Source organism: Narcine bancroftii, chromosome 6 (assembly GCF_036971445.1).
Source record: "Narcine bancroftii isolate sNarBan1 chromosome 6, sNarBan1.hap1, whole genome shotgun sequence".
Classification (NCBI taxonomy): Eukaryota; Metazoa; Chordata; class Chondrichthyes; order Torpediniformes; family Narcinidae; genus Narcine; species Narcine bancroftii.
Window position 1 is genome coordinate 951,201 of NC_091474.1, and position 16,704 is coordinate 967,904.

General features: G+C 39.1%; 1 protein-coding gene across 3 annotated transcripts in view; it reads left to right on the plus strand.

Moving 5' to 3' along the window:
* The window catches only part of nfatc2a (nuclear factor of activated T cells 2a), a 157,557-nt gene that overhangs the window by 44,837 nt on the left and 96,016 nt on the right, over positions 1-16,704 (plus strand). For all 3 annotated transcript variants that reach the window (XM_069883607.1, XM_069883605.1, XM_069883606.1), the window contains exon 4: positions 12,469-12,671. In XM_069883607.1, coding sequence (XP_069739708.1) covers positions 12,469-12,671 — 203 coding nt within the window. The remainder of the gene's footprint in view (positions 1-12,468; positions 12,672-16,704) is intronic.

Consider the following 16,704-nt stretch of genomic DNA (forward strand, 5'->3'; position numbering starts at 1 on the left):
GGATTACAGGAGCTATCATAAAAATGTAAATGTGACAAATCATTGCAACACATAGTCATGGGATATTAGAATTTGATTTTTTTAAATCAGAAAATGCTATTGACCATTTTTGCAGTACTTTTGAGATGATGAAATATTACAAAGTCCTTCATTAGAACAGAATGGCCCAGAGCTCATTGAATGAAGGGCAATTAGGTAAATAGCTTTAAGGAAACAAAGTTGAGGGTTTAGGACCTAAATAGCTGAAGAGATGGAATGAAGCACTTCAGAATATTTAGAATCTGCAATAATTCACTGTAAGTTGTGTATCCAGGACTCAGATGAGGCAACTCCTGAAAACAGATTTAAAAGAAGTCACAATGAGTTTTGTTTTATATTGTATCTGACAAAGAAAACCCTTATGAATTCTTTCCACCAATTCAAGGAATAGTTGAAGGAACAATGGAGGAAGGGTTTTATTGACACGCTGTTTGAGGATTTGCTCACATCTTTTTACATTCTCTGCCCTCCAAGTTATTATTCCCCTTGTAGCCAGGCCAGCAATGTTGGATCGCTATCCTTTGCAGTAACGTCGTAAAATGTGAACAGCTGACTTCAGCTTTGTAAACCAGCATAACTTTGGAAAAGAGATATAATTTTAAACCAACAATGCAAAGACTAAAACTGTTTAAATATGAAAGAAGAAGCAAATGCTATCCATTTTTGCTGTTCTCAGGCTTTACGGGCTTTTGCTGTCTTGTTTCTTCTGCATTAGTGGAACGGCTTGGCTCTATGATCTAAATGTTGTATGCAAGTTTATACTTCTGACTTGGTCTTTGATTGAAAAGAATATCATGGTGGGCCATAATTTACTGAATGATTGATTCCGTTGCTTTTATTTTCTATAATTCCACTCCTTCTCATAAAATCTGCATCTGGCTTGTCTTGAACTTTCTGTTTTGTTTTTTCAATTTAGAATTCTGCACATTGTTTAGAACTTTCCATTCATTGGCTTTTTGATATAAAATATGCAGCCTACACATTGCTAGGATCGTAGATGACAAAAAGGATGTGCCTAAAATCATTATAAGTGGGGGTTGTACCGATGTCATTAGTAGGAAGTGAGAATTACCTAAAAAATGGGAAATCGTTATCACCTGGTGCTGGTTCTCTGTAATTGCTGTAAAATATGATTAACCCCATCATATATGAAATTCCCTTAAACATCATTGTAATTACATGCATTTCCTTTATTAAACAATTGCAAATTTTACCAGTAAAATTAAAGTTGATTTTGTTTTAACTTAATTTTATCCCTTCCACTTAAGGTTGGTGATTTATTTCGGGATGTAAATTTACAATTACAGTTTGAATGAAGACAGAGAAGATACCCAGCAGGTCAGGCAGCTTATTAAGAAAAATAAAGTGGGTCAAGAGGAGGTAAAAGAAATCAAGAAATCTGCAGATGTTGGGGTCTAGTGTATTACCTGAAAGTCCTGGAGAAACTCATCAGATAAAGCAGCATCCTTGGAAAGCAAAAGGCAGTCCAACATTTTGGGCCTGAGCCCTTCTTCGGATATGCCAAAAATGAGGCAGATGCACAGATAAGAAGATGGGGGGGTGGTGGAGGGGGCACAGGCTAGCAGGTGGGAGGCAGAGGAAGGGAGCTAGGAGCTGATAGGGGCAGAGGTCTGAGATAGATGCTGTCTGATAGGAGAAAGGATGGGAAGGGGTGGTGGGGAGCTGAAGGAAGGGTGTCTAAGGGATGAGGGGAAATGAAAGACCAAGAGAAGAGGATGAATGGAAAATGAAGGTCAATATTGATGCCGTTGATGAGATTTCAAAAGAACTTATTTGAAACATTATCTTCCTGCAGAACCAACTGAGCCCTGTTGATTTTATTCCCATCATGTTCGGTTTTTATTTCAGATTCATAGTGCCTACAATTTATCACTTTCTACCTACCTGAGTTTTGTTTGTTTCTGCAGGAGCTTAACAGCATGTGTTTTGTCGTGGTAGGGAGACACCGTGGGTGTTCAAACCAGGCCAAACTACGGCCTCATTTGATAGTGAGACCCCTGTACCTTCCTGCTGGAGCCATGGTTATAGCAAATGAACAGCAGGAACCTGGGATGGACCAAAAAAAAAACACCCAGCAAAAATTAATCATTTCACTTGTCAGTTCATGAAAGTGAAAATGAAATTATTGCTCCTTTCCTCATATTTGGTTTACTTTTATTTTTCTGGTTTAACTAGAATAATTGATTCCACCAGCAAAATCAGCTGAGGTAAACTGTGCTTTTTGAGTGGTATGTTGATTTTGTAAGTAATTTCTTCCCCTTGCTTTGTCCGGGTCCTGCCCTCCATTCCTGTCAGAAAAATTGGAACCATGACTTCTGCCAAAAGCCCCACTAAATAACAACATTGAAAGCAGCTGTTTGGAAAGGTTGAAGAGTAATCCCAGAACAGTGAATCCCCAAACCTTTTCTTTCTTTCCTGAATGAAGCCTCTGGATTTCACTGGGTGGTTTCAAGCAGGGTCACAGCTACATTTAAGAATCAGTTCCTGGAGTGATTCTGTGAATTTTTTCGGGTGATATTATGTTATCTGGCTCCTTCATACTCTGCATTAGGTGATATGAAGAGGATCTCTTTATTGTTTAAAATCAGAGTGATTCAAGCAGCATAAATCTCATTATTGTCTATAACAGCCTTTCACTGACAAAGTTTAATGAAAGACTAACTTGTTTCACACAAAGACATGCAAGAAGTTAGGGACTATTTTTCTTGGATTTCAGGAAATGAGATAGGAAACTATTTTTGACTCAGTCCCTAAAGAGGAGCAAGAATCTGAGTTCATTTGTTGGTCCCTTGGAATTCATTTGTTGCAAGGGCATTAATTTTTGAATGTCATTGGAAAATGGCTTATTTAAAGGTGTGTGAATATTATGACCAAAGCTGGATTTGTGTTACAGAAACCACCCCCACCAGATTCGCACAAATACAAAATAGAATGTGACAGAAACCCCTATCCATAGACCATCTCAATGAGCTAACTGGAAAATATTAATTGCTTTCAGAATTCTAATAAAAAGGCCTCTGAAGAGCACCGGATATTTGACATGGAAGTTGATTGAAATCCATTGGTGAACAAACCCCGATGATCTCAATTTAGAACCACTAAATTGTATTAGATTTAAAATATCAGAAAAGTACATAATAAAGAAAGTTGATTGGTCATATAGTCTGTACCCACTTTATAAATGAGTTATGAATAATCTCCATTTACCTGCTCACTTTCTCTCTTAATATTTATCTGATTTCCTTTATTGATTATGTGCCATGATTCTTTAAAGCATGACTGAAAGTAGGGCAGTTTAAGGATAAAGAAGGCCACATGCAAAGGAGGTAGGAAAGGTCCTAAATTAATACTTTGGTTCATTGTTCACCAGAGAGAGGGACTTTAGTTAATGTGAGGTCAGTATAGAACAGGCTTGTGAGCTGGAGCATGTTGAAGTTAAGAAGGAAGAAGGGTGGTTCTTCTTAAAAATATTCAGATTGGTAAGTTCCTGGGACCGAACAAGATATACCCCAAGTTACTACAGGAAGTGAAGGAAGAGACTGCTGGGGCATTGGCAATGAACTTTGCATCTTGTCTGGCTATAGGGACGATACTGGAGGATTGGAGAATGGCAAATATAATCCCCTTGTTTAAAAAATGGTAATAGGGAGAATCCTAGGAATTATAGATCAGTGAGTCTTGCATCAGTGGTGGGCAAACTATTGGAGGGGATTCTTAGGAATAGCATTTACAAGAATTCAGAGAAGCATGGTCTTCTCAGCGATACATAATTTCTTTGTGTTGGGCAGGCCATGACTTGTGGGCCTTGTTGATATTTTTTGAGAAATGACAAAAGAAATTGATGAAGGTAGGGAGAGGGTACACGGGAGATTTACAGGTAGATGTGGTGGTATATGGATTTTAGTAAGGCATTTGACAGGCTCACCCATGGTAGACTTATTCAGAAAGTCATAAGCCATGCAATCGGTGGAACCTTGGCTGAGGGTAGTAGTAGATGGAACATATTCTGCCTAGAGGTGGAGTTCTTTGGGACCCCTGCTCTTCGTGATTTTTATAAATGACCTGAATGAAGAATGGGTCAGTAAGTTTACAGATGACAAGAATGTTGGAGGTGTCTTGGATAGTGTGGAAGGTTGTTCAATAGGATATAGATAGAATACAGAGACAGGTGGAGAATTGGCAGATGGAGTTCAATCCAGAATAGCGTGAAGTGATGCATTTTGAAAGGTTGAACTTGAAGTTAGAGTACATGGTTATGACAAGAACTGTGCAAAAGAACAAAGGGACTTGGGAGTCTAGATCCACAGATCTCTCAACATTGCTGAGCAAGTTGATAGGGTAGTTAAGAAGGCTGATGGTGTGGTGTCTTTTATTAGTCAATTGATTGAATCCAAAGGCTATGAGGTAATGTTGCAGTTCTATAACTCTGGCTAGACCACACTTGGAATATTGTGTTCAGTTCTGGTCGCCTCATTACAGGAAGGATATGGAAGCTTTGGAGAGGGTGCAGAGGAGATTTACTTGGATGTTGCCTGAATTACAGAACATTCCTTATGAGGCAAGGTTAACAGAGCAGGATGCGAAGTGACTTAATAGAGGTCTACAAGATTATGAGAGGCATGTATAAAGTACCTTTTTCTGAGGATAACAGTAGCAAATACCAGAGGACATCTTTGTAAGGTGAGGGTGGAAAGTTTAGGGGAGAAGTCAGGAGTTTACACAAAGAATAGTGGATGCCTGGAATGCATTGCCAGGGGTGGTGGTGGAGGTTGGTGCAATAGGGACATACAAAAGATTCTTATACAGGCTCATGAATGTCAGGAAAATAGAGGGTTATGGGTGTGAAGAAGATAAAACAAAAAGTTATTCAATTTTTGATTCTCCATGTAAATATGATTATTAGATTTTAAATTATGAATTTTAATAATTGCAAACCATAATACTAACATTGTTCAGATATTGAACTTGAAAATTCAAAGGACACTGATGCTTTTATCTCATTTTCCATATTGCTAAATATCTTTTCATGATACAATGCAATCAGTCAAAATAAATGCAACATGTGATGTTCAAACTCAGTTCTAAAAGTATCATAGATTTAATTTTTTTTAAACCATGAGGTTCCTTGGGTAGGAACAGATCATAACAGTTGAAGATAAAAATAAATGTAGCTCTTTTGCAAATTATTTGCATAGTGTTATCACACTGATGAGACAACACCATCAACAGACCAAACTGTAGCATTGTGTTCCATTCTGGACACCAAGGAGGAGTTAGGGAGGAGTTGAAAGCATTGGAGTGGAAACTAGAAGAGAGAAAGGGATTGACTAGAATGTTTCCAATTTCAGGCAGATTGGAGAAGGAGGGGCTGTTCTCCTTCGGAGAGAAAAGGGACAGAAGAAATTTTACAGAAAGAAAAGGCTTGGAGAAATGTAGCAACCTGTCTAAGAGCACATAAAAATCATCGAAATCTTTCTTAAGTGTAGTTACTGATGTAATTAAGGAAATTTATCAGACCGTTTCTGCACAGCAAACTCCGACCAGTGCAAGCATGATAATGATTGGATAATCTGCTTGGGGGCAATATTGGCCAGAAAGTTAGGAATAACTCCCCACAGTTAATTAATGGCATCAGCCCATTAATCCTCCTCTGAGAGTGAGTGGGATATTGGTTTATTATTTCAACTTGAAGGCAGAACCTTCAGTTTCAGAACTCAACTCTTTGGTGCTTGTAGACAACCCGTCTGATTGGCTGCTCTGTACCCGCTGCAGCCACCATACTCACCACAGCGCTATTGCGCATGCTCAAGTCCCCGTGAGGCATGTTCGTTAAAAAGCAGAACTTGGCTGGTCGCAGACGCATTTCAAGGAGCTCCCGTTGTACATTGTATTGTTGTTGAATTTAACAGTAAATCATTCATCAGATGTTGCCACTTGTGTTATTTGATGCAATAACTAACAGTGCTGGATTTGAGCCCTGTTCTGAAGTGACGATCCTACCAGTTGAACACAGCTGGTTTATGTAAATTGAGTATAAAGAAAAGATAGTTTCCAATGGCTGAATTTCCAACAAATAATTGGGCAAGAAAATAAGCAACATCTTTTAAACACAAATGTAAATTTAGAGTGACTTTCGAAAGAAATTTAGAAAATTGCTTGAAGAACAAAATGCCAGTATGGCTAAAAAGCCAGTGAGTGGGACTGGATGATTTGCTCTTTGAAAGAGCTCTCACAGAATTATCAACTGAAAGGCCACATCCTCTGTTAATTTCTTTTATTCCATTTAATTCGAACTATCATGCAGTTATTGTCTGGATTCAACTAACATTACTACCATTTTAATTAAAAGTTTAGGTGAGAAAGGCATTTAATGTACTTGATGGAATGTAAGAGTGGCTAAAAGATAAATGCTTTTGCAAAATGTGCACATCCAGAGGGAGTCAATAACTGTAAATGTAGAACTAATTAAGGTTCAACTTTTCAATTAAAATACAGTAGTGAAGTAGTCAGCTTTACAATGTGTCAAATTTATAATGCCAGTTGTAAAAAATGCAAGCCACTTTATTTTGCAGCTCTCTTATAAAAGAGCAGGAAGTGAGACTACTTGATTGTTCTTTGTAAGAGGTGCCTCTACCACCATCTTGTGCCATGTGGATTCCAGCTCTGTTTCCAGGCCTCCCGGTTTGGCCCCCACAATGCTCTCCTGCCCTTTTTTCACTTCTGACCCAGCTTTTTTATTCAGGTGACTCCCTGCTTTTTTGCTCTTACCTTGAAGGAGGACTTGGGCCAGAAATATGGGTTAAATATCTTTACCTCTTATGAATGCTGTGACCTGCTTTGTTCCGCCAGCAATTTTGTGTGTATATTACAATCATTGCATCTGCAGGCTTTCAAGTTACACTTCAACAGCATTGATGTTCATTGACTTGAGTCAGAACCAGATAGAAAATAAAATCCTTCATCTGCAGGTGAACCAATTCCATGTGCTTCGTTGGAGTTGAAAGATGGCAGCTTGTGTTGACCCTGTCTTTTTGGAGAGCTTGCTCAGGTGATGTTGTAGGGGCTGAATTGAAACTTCCAGGCTATGTAAATTAGTTTTAAATTAGGCTTTTTGATTTCAAACTTGTGTCTTCTGTTTGGGTTCTTGTTGACTTAATTAAATCAATTGCTTATCTTTACATCAACAACACTTCCTCATCTCATCAAAGTCTGTATCATGTTCCTCTAGACTTCTCTGTAATAGAACAGGTGCAACATTTCTCTTAGTAAGTGGTGCTTTATGTTAGACTAGTTCCTCTCCGCAGGACAAGTCCCTTCTCTAACAAGTTAGTAAATCCTTCAGGAATTTTCTATGATATTCATACTAATAACCAAATTCATTTTGTTAAGTCTAGGGAAGAAACAGTAAAATTTCAGGGATACCAAAAAAATGACTTTTAATAAAGGGTATTTCCAAATTTTAAAAAGAAATGTTCTCAGATCAGATACTATTTATGGTCATGTAATAAAACAGAAATGTAATGTTACATGAAATTGCCTTTAGTCAGCCATAAGGCAAAGATTCGCCATTAGCACTGCTCAGTGCCCCTTACAGTCAGAGAAAGAGAAGCAAAAAAGAATCCCCTCACAGTCCCTGAGGATTCACTTCCAGCATTCCCACAGCCTCTGCAGTGGCACAAAACTCCAGTTCAGTTCAAATCATCGGCAGCTAGATCCAAACCTCTGTCACGATGAGAAAGCCTTCAGAGCTCAAGGCCCTTCAGGATCCCTCCTTGCTCCCAGCACCCTTTTAAATCCTGGTTCCGATACTTGTCATGAGCCAGACTCCAGCAGCCCACAGCCTGGTGTGAGTCCTTTGACCTCAAGTACCCACAGCTTTCCGCCTCTCTGTGTGATGCAGCCACAGAGCCCCTCATAGGTCCACCAGCATGGTCACGGTCAGTTGCATGGTCTCCACTTCTTCTCTTCAAAGGGGTGTTCTCCCCATTTCTGGTACCCTATCCCCCAGATACAGGCGTCGTCATCGTGGACTTATACCCTGTGATTGCAGAATTTTAAATTAAAAAGTCAGCTCCTTTAACAGGCCATATGAAGCCCATACCGAGCTGTTAGTAGTAGCACTGGGTCACAGCTCCCTGTTAATCCTGAGTCCACACCAGTGGTGGTGCTGCCCTGTATGGTCTGAATTTCCAATGTTTTTAAAGGGGGGGACAATATTGATTTTCAAATTTAAGTGGGTATCTTAAATTATTGAAAATGTCGTGGAACTTTATGTTCGAGCTCTCTATATTCAATACTTGCTGCGTTTCAGAGGTGGGAAGAGAATGGATGCAATTTAGAAAAATGTTGCATGTCTGAATGGTTTGCATGGCTTCTTGGTTCTGTTTTATAGCCATGTCAAGTTACAAGATCAAGTTCAAAAGGGTTCTACAGCAATTACCTTGCTTTTTATGATCATCAGTGGGTTTTGGAAACTCTGGGGATACACTTCCACAGGACGTTAGAACTGCCTAATGATGCCAGTGCCTTCTCAGAGGTATTGATTGAAATTTTGCACCTTTAGATCATGATCCATCTAAAAGGATCTGTTAATAAAGTAAATATTGTTTTATTTCACGATGCTTTTTGAGGAATGAACTAGAAAATAAATGGTAGAGACGAAGCTGGCAGATTTTGATATTTACCTAATTATTTTGCTGAAGTCCTTTAGGGAAAAGAGTAAAGCAATTATTTTACCTAGTCATGTCGGAATCCCACCTCAATTGTGTTCTTGTCTTATTCTGGAATGACCCAGCAATCCGCTCAGTTGTATCAATCAAAGCCCCACTAATCTTTGCAAACCAAGATGAACAGTGAATCCTGATCTAGCATTAAGCCCATATTGTACAAAATAATTAAAGCACCTCACCTCTCCAATAATGTGTATGTGCTGTGAATGAATTAAAGGAGGAGAAATATGGAATCAATGGCTCTCAACTACTGGTTGCTTCAAGTTAGCAGTTAATTTGAAAATATGGACAGGAAATGTTTGTTGCAGCAAGTCCCTAAATCCTTTCAGTGCAATATGTGGTAGTTGTTGAAGGAAAATGGAGAACAACCACAGATTACATTTTGTGAATCTTGATAGTTTAAATAAATTGTAATCTGCTGTCTCTGTATGAACCAGAGAGGAAATGAAAGGTAAACCTGAACGTTGTAGGTTTATTCAATTAAAGTTTAGATTACGAGAAATATTTCCAATTAAATTTAACATCTGCAGCTGCATTCCTGGTGCTCAGTTTTTGTGTTTAAACCCTCATGCACCAGGGCTTTCTAAATAAACTCAGTTAACAAATCAGAGTATTGGCCTTTTTTTGCTGAAACCAAAAAGCACTGAAACATTTAACTCTGTCTGTTCTGCTTGTGGTGAGACACATCTGAGAGCAATTTCTGGATAAGACCAGTGTGATTAAACATGCAACAGGCATGTGTTTTCAACTGAAAACACAAATCTACAAAAAGCAGTGGAGAACCAAATGTATTTGAGGATCTTTAAAAAAAGTAATATATTGGTAAAGAAAATGAATTGAAAAATGTAATGAGTCTAAATAAATGGTAAAGGAAACAAATGTAATCTGTCAGGTTGCAACAAGTTTTTAAATGGATACCTCCAGGTGAGAAAGGACGTGACCTTCCTTGAGAGGGTAAAGAAGAAATGTACTCATTGGGCTTTGGGAAGAGGAATCTCAACTACAATGTCAAGGTGCAACTGTTTTTTTAGAAGCAAAGAAAGTTTGATAAAGATGAACAACTTTTCTTCTGATGACACAAATTGAAAGATCAAAAGATATAAGGAGATGTAAAGAAGATCTTTTTACATGGAAAGTGATTTGGTGACTCACTGCCTTCAAGGATGAAATAAACAGAATAGATTTGTAATTTCAAAAGAAATTGAGCAGCCAATTGAGAGAAAGTAGTTGAGAAAGCTGTTGGGGAAGAGCGATGAACGGGACTGAATAAATAGTTTACAGCGAGCCAGAATAGTCGTGCTGGGCTTAATGGCATCTTCTGTAACAACTCAATGATTTTATGGATAGGCAATAAGGTGCCAGTGCAAGTGATGTTGTTCACTTTGTTGGAAAGATTGATTGAGTCTTTTTTTTATTTACTCTTCTCTCTTTGGCTCTTTGGCTTGGCTTCGCGGACGAAGATTTATGGAGGGGGTAAATGTCCACGTCAGCTGCAGGCTCGTTTGTGGCTGACAAGTCCGATGCAGGACAGGCAGACACGGTTGCAGGGGAAAATTGGTTGGTTGGGGTTGGGTGTTGGGTTTTTCCTCCTTTGTCTTTTGTCAGTGAGGTGAGCTCTGCGGTCTTCTTCAAAGGAGGTTGCTGCCTGCCGAACTGTGAGGCGCCAAGATGCACGGTTTGAGGCGATAACAGCCCATTGGCGGTGGTCAATGTGGCAGGCACCAAGAGATTTCTTTATGCAGTCCTTGTACCTCTTCTTTGGTGCACCTCTGTCACGGTGGCCAGTGGAGAGCTCGCCATATAACACGATCTTGGGAAGGCGATGGTCCTCCATTCTGGAGACGTGACCCACCCAGCGCAGCTGGATCTTCAGCAGCGTGAATTCGATGCTGTCGGCCTCTGCCATCTCGAGTACTTCGACGTTAGGGATGAAGGCGCTCCAATGAATGTTGAGGATGGAGCGGAAACAACGCTGGTGGAAGCGTTCTAGGAGCCGTAGGTGATGCCGGTAGAGGACCCATGATTCGGAGCCGAACAGGAGTGTGGGTATGACAATGGCTCTGTATACGCTTATCTTTGTGAGGTTTTTCAGTTGGTTGTTTTTCCAGACTCTTTTGTGTAGTCTTCCAAAGGCGCTATTTGCCTTGGCGAGTCTGTTGTCTATCCTTGCATCTGATGAAATGGTGCAGCCGAGATAGGTAAACCGGTTGACCGTTTTGAGTTTTGTGTGCCCGATGGAGATGTGGGGGGGGCTGGTAGTCATGGTGGGGAGCTGGCTGATGGAGGACCTCCGTTTTCTTCAGGCTGACTTCCAGGCCAAACATTTTGGCAGTTTCCGCAAAACAGGACGTCAAGCGCTGGAGAGCTGGCTCTGAATGGGCAACTAAAGCGGCATCGTCTGCAAAGAGTAGTTCACGGACAAGTTTCTCTTGTGTCTTGGTGTGAGCTTGCAGGCGCCTCAGATTGAAGAGTCTGCCATCCGTGTGGTACCGGATGTAAACAGCGTCTTCATTGTTGAGGTCTTTCATGGCTTGGTTCAGCATCATGCTGAAGAAGATTGAAAAGAGGGTTGGTGCGAGAACGCAGCCTTGCTTCTCGCCATTGTTAATGGAGAAGGGTTCAGAGAACTCATTGCTGTATCTGACCCGACCTTGTTGGTTTTCGTGCAGTTGGATAAATAAAAACACTTATGCTGGAGATTTCACCCTTGTGAAATCTCCTTGTATCTTCCAAGAACTGTTACACTGGACAGCAATTTTTTTCAAAATGTTTGCTTTCTGGAAAAAAAATTGATGATTATGATAGGCAATTTCAAGTTAAACACAAAAGATAATTTCAGATTTGCTGTATTACGTAGCAAGTTGGAGAAACATGAAGTGAACATTTATTGAATTTATCCTGTTTAATCGCATAATTGATGTTGCCACATTGTGTTTGTTCAACTGACCTCAAAATGGTTTGCCGCTGATTTGTTTGTACTCTGCATCTGATGGATTCCAGTTGCCCTGATTCCACTTTTCCACGGTCACAATGTCCTGGTGAAACCTTTCACCATGTTCATCACCGACTGCACCCAGATCAGCAGGGAAGACGTCCAAGTGTGAAGCAGAAAATGAATTTTCAATGACATGTTGCATTTCATGTTTTTCTCTGCTTGAATAGACTTAAAATGTGACAGGAAATCGCAAAAATAGGTTATATCTAAAAAATAGTATGTGATAGGAATATTTTAAAGTGATTTTCGTGATCAGCTGCCCAAAATCCAGAAAATAAGCCAAAAGTGTTGAAGAAGCAAAATGTTCATGGTCCAGTGTAATTAAAGCCTCAGTGCCAGAGATGTTTTACTAGTAGAGGGTGCTGACGCTGGTTGACTTTTCTGCTAATGGATCGATGGAACGTGCATTGAAGGATTCAACACATTTTGTTAAATTTACTCTCATGGGACTTAAAGAAGTCTCTAAAATCCAGGAACATGTACAAATTCTGTATGTGATTGTAATTCAGATTGTAACTGTTGATGCTAATTGAGAATAATTTGTTGTTTTAAAACAATAATAAAATCAAGACTTCCATTAATTTGTAATTCAAAGCTATGCCAGTCTATCTTCAGTTTTGTGTAGAAGCCTGTAAAGATTTAATTTTGAACACACCGATATTAAGTTAATTTATCTCTTACCAGCTGCATGGCTATATGGAAAACAAGCCTTTAAGCCTGCACATATTCATTGGAACAGCTGATGAGCGACTCCTGAGACCACATGCCTTTTACCAAGCCCATCGCATTACTGGCAAAACAGTGTCAACCACCAGCTACGAGAAAATCTGTGGGAATACAAAAGTTCTGGAAATCCCACTTCTGCCAGAGAACAACATGAAAGCAGTGTAAGAATGTTACTTTTATCATTGTTAATGGTGTATTCTATATTTTACAAATATTTTGTGGAGTATTACTCCTAACAGAGAATGATGAAATGAAGGCCTCTTAGCAGCAGCTGTCAAAGTCCCGGGCTTCAAGATTTCTTTGTCATTTAATACAGAACAGATAATATGACATAAATTGCATTCTGCCTGCCATAAGGTGGACAGACACACCTTTAGTGATGCCTGGCCCCCAGCAAGAAAGAAAGAGGAAAGAATCTCAAACTAATTTCACTTTGCACGACATTGAATGAATTAGTCAACAAATTTGGCTGATCTCAGTTGACTATATCAGCAAATCTTTTAAATTTTTCACTCTGACACTGACTTTGTGTCTCCTAAATATCTTAGTTAATGTATTAAAAGCGATGTATTTTTGCTACTGCATTGCTCATATGTATTTTAACCTGGAAATTCAAATTCAGTTACATGCTGATGGGGTCATTTTTTTTTCCTGAAATTAGCACTGTGGTGAATTGTTGATTCACACTGTAGGATCTTCATATCTTCTCTGTTCATTGTCTGAACGTTGACATTTCAATGCTATATTTGGATGCTCAACTTTAAATAAAAGTCCATTCCCCAGTTGTTGGCAATAGCATTGTTATTTCCAACCTGATTTCACCTCAAATCTGAATTGTAAAAAAATGGTTTTGCACATTTGCTGAACATTTTTGGTTCTAGGTACCTGGATAGGCATCTTCTTAGGATCTCGAAATGCTTTCTTACAAAATACTTGCATGCACATTGAAAGAGGACCAGCAAATTTGCAAAAAAAAATATGATCTTCTCTTCTGCTCGTGTGGCGACGTTAGGGGAATTTATCAAACCTATCAAATAGTTAATTTAGTGTCTCCATACAATTTTGACATTAAAAGGTTGCCAATGGAAAGTACCATCATCTCATTTGAATTGATAATTTCAAAGACATGAAGGAAATGAATGGAAGTTTGCCTTTACCTTTGCAGACACTGTACTGCACTGCAAGATAGACTAAGCAAGCATTTTGTGCTCCAAAAAATAGTATCCGCTTCGACACTTGTTAGATGGAAAGTTCACAAAACACTATTTGTCACCTACTTAAGGTGAAAATTGCCTGATTGTTTGACTCTCCGAAAATTAATGGTTATGCATAAAACTTCATCATTTCAATCCTTGCTCGCTCTCTCAACATTCCCTTGTCCAAGAGCCATTACAGGGTCAGAAATTTATGCAATCTCATTCTCTATGACCTGATTTTAAATAATAAATAAAATAGGACAGGGCTGTAAGTTATCGGAGCAGAGTTAGGCCTATTCAGCATTCAATCTGCTCCCCTCAACCCCCTTCTTCTACCTTCTCTCCATAACCTTTGACGCACTTACTAAAAAAACCCTATCAGCCTCCTCTAAATACACTCAATGCTGACGTTTATGGTCAACTGTGGCAGCAAGTTCTGTAGATTCACCTCCCTTTGGCTAAAGAAATTTCTCCTCATCTTTGTCCTCGATTCTCCCACTACCAGGAAGAGCTTCTCCACATCCACTCTATCCAGCCTTTTCAATATTTTGCAGGGCAACTTATAAAGGGCATCTTGAAAACCCGATGTTACTTTTCCTGTGTTAAGTAATCCAAGTGCAGCTTAAAAAGGCTGGAGAAAATATGTTTAGAATGACTTTCAAATGCTGTTTTAATAAAATTACATCATAATTTTTCTACACTGAAGGTAATAAAAGGCTATGAATGTTTGTCTTAGATGTGAAACAGTAACTTGTCTTCGGTCATTTCCTGCCTGCTTGCTTCCAGCTGCTGAAGTTGGAGTAGCCTCATACGCAGGGTCAAGGAAGCTACAGTGAACAGCTCAGTCATGCACAGAAGATGCTTTGTAGAGTAGTCTGAGGAATGCAAATACATTCTTCTCGATTATGCCACTTTGCTGAATCACTCTGGTATAAAGTACAGGGAGATTCATAGACTGGGCTATTTTAGAGAAACTGGACAGGAGAGAGGAAGTTCAGCAGACACTTTGTAAACGCTATGATTTTAGTTCACCAGTCTGCAGCTCATGTTTTAAAACCTTAATTTCTTACTGTACTTGTTTCACTTTCTTTCCCAGGTCGATAATGTGATCTCACCTCCCTACTTCTCAAATGAAGCTCTGTTGTATGCATTTCATGTTGAACTTTGAAGGCTGTAAGGACTCACTGTGGGAATTTTGTACAGTCATTGAGAAAGGCCCTTTCTGTGTCTTGCTTGTGAAAAAAAAGTAACTCTTATTTTTCAGTTGGCCAAAATGGACTTTTTCTTGTGAAGACAAACTTTTTTTAATGTAAAATGAATTAGAGGTAGTTTGTTATTCATGTCCTTCCTTCTCAGCAGGTTGGGCCTGTTTCCAGGACAACAAATGGTGCATAATAGGTTTCCTGATGGATCTGTTATAGTACCTGACCTTAAATGACCAAGTCAGCTCAGCAGATTGAGCATGTGAATAGCATATGATTTGATATAAAATTAAATTAAAAGAAACACAAAAATTCATGGGAGAGCAAAGCCCTTGAAAATGAGTTAAGGGAGCTTTCGCTATCTTAAAAAAAATGAATTGGCAGAGGTTCATTTCAGTCCTATTTGCATTCCATTCCCACATCAACAAATCTCTGACTAATACAGAGAACCTGGTTGTATTTTACACTAGTTCTTTATAGAGAATATATTTGTTCAGTGTGTAATGAGCAACAGCTCAAAAAGACAACATCTCTTTTATTGGCATTTGACTGCATATTTTTAAACTATTAGACAGCTCACTCTTAGAAAATGACAGGAAATAGTGAATGGGATTCCTGTCAGACAGACTGAAGTGGAAGAGATTGAATGGAGCACAACATTACACCTGATCAGTTATTGGCAGAGTTATTGAGCATTTAGTCTTAACAAGGGAACTGGAACGCTTCCCCGATATGTTTAAGCAGGAAATCCAGACTCATCGGATTTCATACTGGGGCAGGGATGCTTGAAGTGGTCAAGTTTTGAATAGGATTCTGGATAATTTCTGAAACCAGAAACAACTAGTTCCAGACGAGCAGCTTCACAAAGACCAGCAGTTCCGAGGGTTCAAATATGTAGCAAAGACTGGTTTAACAGATTGAGAGACAGTGCTAATCCACTTAAATTAACTCCAGAAATATTTAAAAAGTATCATGGAGAAACAGGACACCACTTCAATTTTTTCACAGTGCAATTTAACAGTTCAAGTGGAGTTATTTTCTTTTGGTGTTCACCCCAAGTGTCCTGTCATGATATGTTTACAGTGCAACTCTCCACCGTCGAACCTGCAGCTTTGTGAACACATCCTGAGACATGACAAGATGAAATCTTGAGCTGTGGTTCATATCTCTACTTAGCTGATGTGAAATTTTACATTGTTGCAATAAGAATGTGGATGAATGTTTTCAGAGTTGAATTTGGCAATTGACAGTGAATATAAAAGTTTAGTTTGTTGCCTTCTCCCCTGAAGGAATTGACAGTTTTATTCCCCAGACCCCAGTCTTTTTATGTGCAGACCAAGTGAAAGGATATTTGCACATTGATGCATTTCAGGGAAAAGTTATGGATTACCTGTAAATACTTCTGAATATGTTGACATTTTAAGATACAGCACAAGAACAAGTCTTACAGCCCACATGTCTGTGCTGAACATGATGTGCAAATCCAGATAAAAATCGGCTGCTTGCATCTGATAGATCTCCCTCCATCCCTGCATATTCATTTATCAATTAGAAGCCTCTTTAATGCTACTGTTGTATCTGCTTCCACCACTACTCCTTGCAGCCCGTTCCAGGTACCTACAACTCAATCTGTGTTAAATATTTGCCCCACACACCTCCCTTGACCTTCAACATGTGGCCTCTACAATTTGTATTCTCGTTTGAGGGTCATTGCTTAAATTCAGGTTGACCTGATTTGAATTGTTTGAACGGAATTTAAATTCTCTCCCAATAAGTTGCCCTGAATTATGTTGTTT